The 11,777-nt window shown below is 40.1% G+C and overlaps 1 protein-coding gene across 2 annotated transcripts in view; it reads left to right on the forward strand.

The window, feature by feature from the left end:
* Positions 1-11,409, forward strand: part of LOC128869558 (transcriptional activator cubitus interruptus) — a 105,206-nt gene extending 93,797 nt beyond the window's left edge. For both annotated transcript variants that reach the window (XM_054112135.1, XM_054112136.1), the window contains exons 3-6: positions 2,005-2,693; positions 2,808-3,263; positions 7,986-8,150; positions 8,249-11,409. In XM_054112135.1, the coding sequence (XP_053968110.1) occupies positions 2,005-2,693; positions 2,808-3,263; positions 7,986-8,150; positions 8,249-11,380 (4,442 nt within the window). In that variant the 3' untranslated portion in view covers positions 11,381-11,409. The remainder of the gene's footprint in view (positions 1-2,004; positions 2,694-2,807; positions 3,264-7,985; positions 8,151-8,248) is intronic.
* Positions 11,410-11,777: the final 368 nt, after the last annotated feature.

The raw sequence follows: 11,777 nt of genomic DNA on the forward strand, positions 1-11,777 counted from the left end.
GTTTTATGTTTTCTGCTAAATAGTATCAGATCCATTTTTTCCAGATTTACTTCAAGTCCTCGACTTTTACACCAAAGTGATAGTCTGTTGAGGGATCTTTGTTGAAGATCGCATAAAGTTGGAAGGTGCTTCCTGAGATTACTATAACAATATCATCGGCATATGAGATTATTTTCCCGCCCATTTTTTCAAGTTCTTGAAGAAGATTATTGACAGTTAAGTTGCACAGAAGTGAGAGATTACCCCACCTTTGGGTGTACCCCTGATCGGGAATTTCTTGGTGGATGTGTCACCCAAATTTGCGATTATGGTCGCCCAGTTAGCATTCGTTCTATAAACGAGACTAGTGCCCTGTTTACACCCATTTCCGTTAGCGAAGTTGTAATAGCCTCCGAATATATATTATTGAAGGCACCCTCGATGTCTAGAAAGGCAGCGAGGGTGTATGCCTTATAGTGAAGTGATTTCTCATCTCAACCGTGTCAACTAGCGCGTGGAGCGCAGTTTCCACTGATTTGATTTTGCTGTATGCGTGTTGGGACGGTGATAGCTTATTGCAAATTTCTCCTTTGATATGCATATCTAGTAAACGCTCTAGGGCTTTTAACAGAAAGGATGATAGGCTAATCGGCCTACAGTCCTTCGGTATCGTATGTGTGGTTTCCCCTCCCTTGGGAATGAATATCGCTTATACTTCCGCCCATTTTTTGGGGATATAATTGAGTCGTATCGCCGCCTTGAAGATTAAGACGAGTATAGGTGCGATCATATCTCTTGTATGTTTCAGATAAGCGGGGATGATTCCGTCTGGACCTGGCGATTTGTAAGGTCTGAAGCTGCCAATGGCAAAGTTTATGTTATCCTCCGTTATGAAATCTGTTGGGGGATTCCCGTTGTCAACTATAGGTTGAGTTCTACTGTCTTCGTTGCAGAGACAACCTGGACCATCTAAGTAGAATTTTTTTTTCGTCCGAAAATACAACATTTCGGAATTCGTTAGTCCAAAGTTTATATTTTCCGGCAAATGCTAAACGAGCCTTAATGTGGCTTGCTAATACTCTTGGTACCGGCTCCCGCAAACAATATTTAAGTGTTCCGTCCTCGACCAAAATTTGATGTATTCGTCTATCGGTGGCCTTAAGACTTAAATGGTGTTCGATTTCCTTGTAAGACATTTCTTTTTGAGCAGCCAGACGACGAATATCTCGTTTGCATCTGCTGTCAATGTTAGTCTGCCTGCCACTTCGTTTGAGTTGACCATATGTTTCTGGATTTTTAAGAAAGTCGCTGATGGTATTCCTATGGCGATTTACCCTAGCAGCAATTTCATGAATACATTTGCTACTTTCGCTTAGCCATTTAATCAGACCACGCTCAACATTTTTTTATAACTTTCTCTCTATGCTTGTCAAATCAGTACTGATCTCTGATTGCACATATATTTATATTATATGAAAACCAAATATCGCCACACAAATTTGTAATAACTGTACTAAGAATAATGACTAAAGAAGAATTTTGCAAGTGAATAGTTAAGTTGGACTGCAAATACAGACCCAAACAAAAATGTACCGTTACTATCAAGAAAGATATCGGTATAAAAAACTTTGCACATAGGTATACTTATTTCTGTGAGGTAGTCATTGTTCCATATTTTCATATTATAAAAAAAAAATTCGTTCTGTTCTGCAAGTGTGTGTCCATCTCACTGGGTTTTAGAATTCCATTGTGCATCAAAATAATCGTTTCTTAACAGTGGTCGCCCCTCCGCAAGTAATAGCAAATATATGTAGTAACCTCCGAGTAACCTCTGTTATGAAAAATGTTTTCATAAAAACCATCTGTTGCTCGGAGGCGGAATACAACCGATGCAACACTAAGACGCACAGCGAAAATTGCTAAAGAAGCTTAGCCATCTTTCAGCAAAGTATGCGCCACAATACCATTTTAATTATCATTTACATTTCACCATTTATTAGTGTATATTAACATTACCTTGCGCAGATCCATACACAGGCTGCGCTTCATCGTTTCATTTAACAGGGCTTAGTCTCAACTCTGGCGATTATTTAGGCGCGCGTTCACTGGGTGAGCTGCATCCGGCTACGGCTGCAGCAGCGGCAGCAGCTGCTAACTCACTAACAAGCACCGACTTTCATTTCAGCGCCGATGGGTCGCGATTAAATAGTCCGCGACCTGGTAGTGTACGCGCTAGTATGAGTCGGAAACGTGCTCTTTCCTCTTCACCATATTCGGATTCCTTCGATATAAATTCAATGATACGATTTTCACCGAACTCGTTAGCCACCATTATGAACGGTTCTCGCTCCAGCAGTACAGCGAGTGGTTCCTATGGCCATTTGTCAGCAGGCACAATTAGTCCAGTGCCACATTTGCAACAGCTTCAGGCACATTTGCTCCGAGCGAGTGCGGGCCTTTTGCATCCCCTACCTTCCCACCAAGCCGCGGCCGCCAGTATGTTCGCTATGGGCCATATGCATCCACTCCAATCGGCTGCAGCTGCGGCGGCTGCTGTAGCAGCAACTGTCACCAATAGTGGTGTTGGTAGTACGAGTAACACTGGAGGAATCACACCCCTTAATACTAAAAATAGCACACCGGCTAATAATAACATTGTTAGCACTACCATTCCGAACAGCATTACGACCGAACAATTGTTTAATAGAAAAATGGTAAGTTCATATTTATATGCAAATGTTTTTCTAAAAAATGTATGCACGCTTTACACTTTTTATATGTACTCGTAAATCGTTGTGAATGAATGTATGTGTATATGTATTAAACAGCATTACGAAGACAAAGAATCAGTCAAAAGTAAACCTGAGCAACCGATATACATATCTAGAGGGGTCGCACAAGTTGAAGCGGACAGTGCATCAGCGAATGTGCTATTGCGCCGGCAACAACGTTTTAAAAATTTAACGCCGAATGTCAATAACGTCCATTGCAATACAACAACGCCACACGGCGAATATGACTGCCCTATCGTAGACACAACGGATATAAAAGACGAACCAGGTGATTTTATTGAGACCAATTGTCATTGGCGGGATTGCGGGATCGAGTTCATCACTCAGGAGGATCTAGTAAAGCACATTAACAACGATCACGTTCAAACCAATAAAAAAGCTTTTGTTTGTCGATGGATTGAATGCTCGCGCGGTGAAAAACCTTTTAAAGCACAATATATGCTCGTCGTGCATATGCGTCGCCATACGGGAGAAAAGCCACATAAATGCACGGTAGGTTTTAATATAATGCCTATTATAATATTTTTAAGATGTATCTAAATACACAGCTGCTAAGCCGATTGCGCTAGTGTGTTCACTGCCATAGAAAAAACACGCCTACTTTTTATATGTTAAGACGAAATTTCGTCTGTTTTACAAGGTATAGGTTAGGTTGAACTGTTTGGCTTGTAGTCACGCATAGACCGGTTCGGTCTATGGCGAGTCGGCGAGTTATAAGTAATAGTTCGAGCAAAAGTTTCGACTTTTTAGCGAAATTCAACAAAAACACCCACCTTGATAAAAGGAAAGTTTATGTTTAACATGGTTGAAATTAATCAATAACCACGACCACCTCGCATGTAACTGTAATTTCCAAAAAAAAGGAAAAAGGTGATATCTCTGTTATAAATACACCAAAACTACTCACATTTGGTGCAAATGATGAATTCAAAAAAATTAATACGATGCAACAGGCTTTTGAAAAATTGGCGGTGCCACAGCTTCTTTGGGTAAATGCGTGTATCTCAATAACGACTTAATAAAATTTTATAAAAATGGACGCGGGTATATACTGGCTCATCTATAATTTTAAACTTGAAATTGCTTTAAGTGAGAAATGAATGTGGGTTTTTTAATTAGTAATTTAAGATTTTCTTGCACTTTCGGAAGGTGATTTTTTATTATTTCCGAATGTTGTTTAAACACAAATTGACAGGTTCCTTAAATTGCACAATATTTTAATTGACACTTCAAAAATCAGTAGTTCAAATTTTAAGCGTTTGATGAGCCGCTTTATGAAGTTCGGTCCGGACCAAATTTAGCACTTCCAGTTTTTAGATAGATTTCAGTATATACAGAACAAAAATTCGATTGTAATAATCTAATGCATGCCTCACTGACACAGACATTTTTTTTTAATAATATTATTTATAAGTGGTGGGGAACACTGTAAATATACGTTGTTGAGGAAGGATCATGTAGCCCCTAAAATCAAGGAGTTGAGATTCACTCTCCTTATATTTTTCTGCAGTAAGTAGTTGTGCAGTAGCAATTTATCAACCCATCAATATTTCTAACATATACATATTTATAATAAATGCAATATATTTAATTTTCGGTTCTCAAACTGTTCTTAAACATTTAGCAAAATTGGTTGCACTCTCCTTCAAAATGAAGTTTTTGGATTGCTCTCATGGAAACAATAGCGGTAGTAGGTTTATAGGCATTTAAAAGTGTTAAGTGATGCCGTTGAGATCAGGGATTATATATGTATACCTATATGTATCATATAAGGTGCATAACCGTAAGCATTTTTGCGGATTTACTTCAAAAAATTGCATCCAACATACCAATGAAAACCTGACTGCCTTGTTCTTCTTTTTTTCTATTATTTTCTATACGAGTATTTTGCTGTCATAAAGGAATTGTACCCTTTACCCAAACCCACCTAAACTTAACTTACAGTTTTTAATATTTATTCGAATATTTATTTATTTTAGAAGAGGTAACTGCAAATACTGTTCCTTTTGAAATGGGCCGTTGTGCGAAGGTTTTTTGAAAAACAGAAAAAGTTAATATCAAACCGACAGAAAAGACTGCGAGCATTGCCCCCTGCAGCCGGTGATTTCAGGAGGAGGTGCGATCCTCGTCCGATAATAGTCCTTTAGATATACAAAACCACTGATAGGTAGGTAAGATGGCAAGAGTATCCCGGCACACTTCAAGTAGCACTTACGTGCCGTTTAGGACCACACCCACAGATGCACTAAAAATTATGCTTAATATTTTACTAATAGAGCAATTCGGTAAGCAAACAGCTGCCAAAGCAGCTCTCAGACTAAGAGAAATCGGCTTACTCAGAACGAACCAAAGAGGACACTCTTCAATTTTAGAAAATATCCTCTGCATTCCTGGCACAACGGATTTCTGTAAGACCAAGGACATCAATTTAAATAAATCCTTTGTCACAGTATTTCTTTCCAAAGAGGAATGGGAGAACGGGCTTATTGTTAAGAAAAATGATTTAAACATATACACAGATGGCTCAAAACTGGACAAAAAAGTAGGTGGAGGGGTTTACTCCGATAAACTCGGAGTATGCCAATCATTTCGCCTACCTGACCATTGCAGTGTAGTTCAGGCGGAATTCACTGCCATAAAAGAGGGACTTACAGAAATAAAAACGAGAGTATTATCCACAAATGAAGTCTTCATTTACTCGGACAGTCAAGCGGCAATAAAAGCGCTTGAATCAAAAACGCACTCGTCAAAAACAGTTCTAGAATGTTTTAAATTACTAAATGACGTATCTAAGTGCTACAAGGTGCACCTTATCTGGGTGACAGGCCGCAGGAACATTGCAGGAAACTGCAAGGCGGATGAACTTGCACGAATCGGTACAACGGTCGATCTCGAACCGGATAAGGCGCTGGTACCCATGCCTTTAGCCACTGGTAAATTACTTATAGAGAGGGAAACCATCAAAAAGGTAAATACAAGCTGGCAAAACCTCACAACATGCGAACTAAGCAGACAGACATGGCCGAACTGGAAGATTTAACAGAGAAGCTATAAGAAAAATGATAGGTGTATTAACTGGTCATTGATTATTAGGCAGCCACGCTAGAAGGTTAGGACTCCCATACTTCGATTTCTGTAGAAGCTGTCTTAATACAGAAGAAGAGGAAACAGTCAGACACCTTTTATGTGAGTGTGAAAGCTTAGCTATGAGAAGGCTACGCACTCTTGATACAGCATTTCCAACCGATGTAGCGGACATAGCCCATCTAAAACTAACGAAGCTCTGCTCGTTTATTAAAGCTACCGGATGGTTTCAAAAGGAACGCGTAGGGTAAGGATAAGCTCCAGTTTTATCACAATGGACCTACGAAAGGTCTAAGTATGTCTTTATGATAACCACCCTACCTAACTACCTACCTACTGGCCGTTTTGATACCATAATGTGGACTACTACATGTGCAAAGAAAAATTTTGGGAAGAGGATACAAAACCAATACTTTTATCAAATTTTATTAAGAGTGCAGTTGAGCTTGTGAATGTTAATAACACTGTTCTTTCCTACTGAAATTCATAATATAACGGCATCTATTGTAAGGCTTCTGAAAATGTGGTTATGTAGGGAAAACCTGAGCGGCGTATATTGAGTGGATTATAACGCCTCCATACGTCAGAGTGCTCCATACGGTCTCAAATCTAACTTCAATGGATTTGTGCATGGTTCCCATTCGGTAAGACTTGGGTTCGAATCCTACTTTGGGCACCAAACAAAAAATTACAGGAAATGTTTTCTTTAACAGCGGTTGGGGAGTATCTTTCTGCCACGAAAAAGCTCCTGATGCTCAGGACGAGCGCAGCGCATTTTCACAGATTAACAGGCAAGTTTTCTAACCCAGGCGTCTTTGGCCATCAAATCGTGAGTGGTTAAAAAGAGTGAGTGCAATCACCCTACGGTACAGGATGGTTTATGTGGTGGTTTCTTTTTTAAAATTCAAAAACAACAATTCTTTCTGGACCTTGGAGGTAGTTTCTTGTTCGATATTCGCCTTAAGGGCTTAAATCGGTAATGGATTTTTCGCAAAACATCGACTTTTCAGGGGAATCCCCAAAAACAGTCTAACGGCGTCAAATCGTAACTCCGAGGTGGCCAATTGACAACACCGAGACAACTGATAACACGATTAATAGTTTATTATGCCTCCGTAGCGTTCAACGTCGACGGAAATGGTGTTTCTGGGTTTGCTCGACTTTGAAAAAAAATTTGCAACATTTCCCATCTTTGTCCAAGCATAAAACCATTAATTTCGATCTGTGTATGTACGATACTGACTTTTTTCATGACTTCCAGGGGCAAAGAGTTATCATTTGTGAAATAATATGTATCGAAAAAAAAAACACTTTTAGATTGTCAATAAGCTGACTCTTTAATGAGCAAATGCGAAAAACGGATGTCACCCTAATTTTTGTTATCCTTCCAAGCCCAATGTTTTGTATTGGCACCCACACCAGAAAACTGGGTGGGTAGTGTCCTCTATGATTATGCGATAAACTGAGATCTGTGATATTAAATAGATATTTGGTCGTTGCCTTTGCCCCTAAATTAAGTTAATTTGAAAGTAGGTTCGATCCAAACACATGTAAATAGCAATCGTCCCTCGTCCAACCCTAGCAATTAAATACAGGGTGTTCGGTGAGAGAAATTGATTGCTCTTTCATTGATTAAAAAAAAATTGTTTAGTGCAATTATTCCACTGCTTGATAATACACAACAAACAAGCTGTCAGTTTGGGACTGTGACCTTTAGATGACCAGTAATGTCAATTTTGCTTATTTACACGAGATTTCGAATTAATTTGACGATACAAATCTCCACTTGTGGCAAAACGTGAGCATCGAATATTTTAACGTGAACAAAATCTACGGCGAGCAGTTGCACTCGAATCATTGGCCTTCAAATACGTTTCGATTGCGGACGCCCGTTGTTCACCCGTCCACTATGACATAACTCGCAATGAATAACAAAGCTAACACTCATACGCTCAACGGTTAGGGAGAAGCTTTAAATGTAGAACCTAATTCTGCCACCGGACACCCTGTATCAAGATGCCAATCACAAATACGCCCAAGTCTCTTTAGTCTGTCACCCTCTATCACGTTCATAATTACAAAAATGTATTAAATTTTAGTTTACACAAATTTTTTGTATTCTGGTAATAGTTCGAAGGTTGCTGCAAGGCGTATTCTCGTCTCGAAAACCTCAAAACCCATTTGCGCTCACATACAGGGGAAAAGCCATACACATGTGAATACCCAGGCTGCAGCAAAGCCTTCAGCAATGCGAGTGATCGGGCTAAGCACCAAAATCGTACCCACAGTAATGAGGTAAGTTACCTTAATGAAGTTTCAGCTTCTATTTATTTTCACATAATCACAATAGTTTTTATATCTTCGGCTGAACTCATAATTTTTTTATCTTATAGAAACCATATATATGCAAGGCGCCAGGCTGCACAAAGCGCTATACCGACCCTAGTTCACTGCGGAAACACGTAAAAACCGTGCATGGTGCCGATTTTTATGCAAGCAAAAAGCATAAGGGATCCTCGCCCGATGATGGTAAAAACGACTTAGATGGGCATAATCTTGAGAGCAATATTCAAGGTACTAACAGCGCGAAACCTTCGATGCATTCACAGCTTCATGGTCAGAACCATCCTCAAATTGATTCTAGTCCGCACAGCGATGATATGCATTCTGGCAAAGCAAATAGCATATCAAGTCCAAGTATCAAATCGGAATCGGATGCAAATTCTCCAGAGCACAGCCCAAATGGCACGGATGGACATCAGTTATTAGTACAAGAGCAACAGTTGAAATTGGCTGGTAATATAAGTGACAACGAAAATGCCGGATCTAGTTTCGGAACTCAAGAATTCCAATTGGGCAACGCTGCGACACTAGATGGAGGCTGGGATTATGATGATGATTTGGAGGTAGCAGATTTACCATATGTTTTGCGTGCTATGGTAAGCATCGGGAATGGAGTTAGCAGCGGCATTGGTAGTTGTGGTAGTGGAAATAGTGGGGTTTGTGGTGGCGTTGGTGCCAGCGGTATATTTAGTGGGGCTCTGCCGCGTCACCGACTTCGGGGACGAATACAAGCGAAAGGTATACATTTGGGGGCAGCGATGCTTTCGAATATTCCTGAATCGCGTCGAAACGGTGGAATCGGTATCGGCGAATTAAATCAGAGGATTAACAATTTAAAAATGGAGCCTACCATTTCACCGGTATCTCCCCCAAACATAGAATACATTACCAAAATGTCACCACCAGGTAATCATATCAGTGATATGCAAACACGTATACAGCCTCAACAATTCTTGCGACGCGATAGTCAAAATTCCAACGCTAGCACATACTATTGTAGCATGCAAAGTAGACGCAGCAGCCAATCATCTCAGGTGTCTTCTATATATACGATGCGACCTTCATATAATACAGGTTCCTTTTATGATCCAATTTCGCCTGGATGCTCTCGTCGTTCCAGTCAACTTTCGAACGTTACTTCCGGTATGTTAGGTGGTTGTGGCGGTAATTTCAAAGTTAATGGCGATGGTTACGCCAATACTAATATTAATAGCAATGCAAATGCCAACAGCTCTAAAAAATCCTTATTATTAAGCAATCTTGTCAATGCAGTGACAAGTGCTAACAGCGTGAACAGTACTAGTTTGCCACCACCGCCATCCTCCCACTTGATATCATCTCATTTAGAGCGCTTGCAATATGTTAATAATCAACACAAAGCTTTACTTCGTGACCGCGGCCGTAGCTCCATACCAAACCTTCCATTTTCCCATCCAGTAGAGCAAAAAAACAACTCGAATGTAGAAAATTCATGTGAAACAATTCAACCTTTACAAGAACTCTCAAGGCGACGCCAATCGGAGCCAGTACACGTAGAACGCGATCGGTACACATCGTTTCCATCAGCTTCAACGCGGATTCCCTATCCGAACCCTGACACTACTCTGCGCATTGCTCAGCGTATAGAAATAGAAGGTTGTCAAGCCAAATTAAAACTCAATAATTGTAGTGCGCGTTGTGGAGGTGATTCCATGGCTGAATCACATGAGCCCCATCCAAACGAAAGAGTAAACTTGGATGAAGTTGAAGAGGACGAACTTATCGAGGATAAATTGGTATTGCCAGATGAAATGCTTATGTATTTGAATAAAGTTGTGGATAAATCGATTCCCACTCAACAACAGGAATCTTGTACTCCGAAGCAACCGCAACAAAACGTACAAACAAGGTCCCTAGAAGCAACACCACTGCCAAAAGTAAATAACGAACCGACACCTTTCGATGATAGCCACAATCAAACATTTTCAACCCAAGTAATAGGTGATGTTTCAAATGCGACACGCCCATTACTATCGTCCATAATATACCCATACACGTTAGGGCACATGATGTCATCTCAGTCTGTTTATGCATTGTCGGAAACGGGCACTCCCCATTCAAATTTTAACTATGAATCAAGCAGACCGCAAGCATCAATTTCTACTTACGATTATTATCAGTCCCAGTCACAAGCAGTCGCACCTCAGGATATGGACTATGACTGCAGACATCATAACTTGACAAGTGGCGCTTATTTGGTATGCGATGAACAGCCATGTGATCATGACCTGGGAACACGCTATTCCCAAGCCGAAAATTTCGATCTACGATCTAGTGCGCGAAACGCTGACTTACAACAGCAGCAGCACCAGTCACAACAGCAACAGCTCTTTCAGCAGAAACAACAGCAATTAACTGCAACTATTTGTGTTGATTCATCAATGACAAGTTTACCTGAACTCAAATCAGGCAATGTATCGAAAGCTCCCAGTCAACAAGTTGCCACACCGGTTTCTTTAGCCACGCAAAATAATACTATCTTCAAAGTGCCATTAACAGCAGCACAAAATTTGCAGCAGCAACGACTACAATCGCAAAAACCAATTGCGTCGATATTGAGCGGGCCAGTTAAAATGTTACCTGTTGCTGAAGTACAATGCGGTGATATAAGTCAGTCTCAAATGTCGCCCGCAATCGAAGCGCACCAATCAGGCCCTGCAATAAAGTCCATAATACCAGAAAAAATCACAACAACGCAAACGGCAGTAACCACTACAACCATGAGTGTGCAATCAATACCAACCAATCAGGGTCAGTTGATACCAGCAGGCGGGCTCTTCTTAAGTAACACACTAAACACAGCAACAGCAATTGCGGCATCCATTATGGAATTTGGGGGTGCTAGTACAAATGACGGACGCAATGTAATGCAGGTGACAACTGATGTACCCATTACTAATAGTAGCATGCGCCTTGATACATACCAACGGACACTTGAATATGTGCAGAATTGCCAAAGCTGGTTAGAGGCGAATAATTCTGCTAGTGGTAATCAGGGAAATAAAAGACGCCATTACGACCAAAACGTCCAACAACCCGTTAGTAGCTCAACGCATCCCAGCTCCAATATGATCATAAATGATATGACAACGTCATTGAGTTCACTACTGGAAGAAAACCGATATTTTCAACTCTTACAATAAATGCATCTATGATTGCAAACTAGAAAGTATTACCTATTTTGTATTATAATCTAAATTTTAATCATAAATGCATGTCTAGCATATGTTTACGGGGTGCTTTGGTACCGACTATAAACGCTTTAATTCTACATCTGTAGTCGATTTCTAGGCGAAAGAGACGTAAAAGTTGGGATCAAACTCGAACATTTTTATTTTTATCTTGCTTGACGATGAAGGTGTGTCAAAGAAATGCTATATCTTTTGATTTTCAAGTCTTATGCTCAAGAAAGTAGTTCCAGATTTACAACGAAAAGCGTTATATGAATGTTGGACGTTATCTAGTAGATAATTGTATTGTTTTTCGAATATATTTTTACCTTCGTGAGCATAGGACTTCTAAATCAAAAGATGTAGTCTT

Source organism: Anastrepha ludens, chromosome X, assembly GCF_028408465.1.
Source record: "Anastrepha ludens isolate Willacy chromosome X, idAnaLude1.1, whole genome shotgun sequence".
Classification (NCBI taxonomy): domain Eukaryota; kingdom Metazoa; phylum Arthropoda; class Insecta; order Diptera; family Tephritidae; genus Anastrepha; species Anastrepha ludens.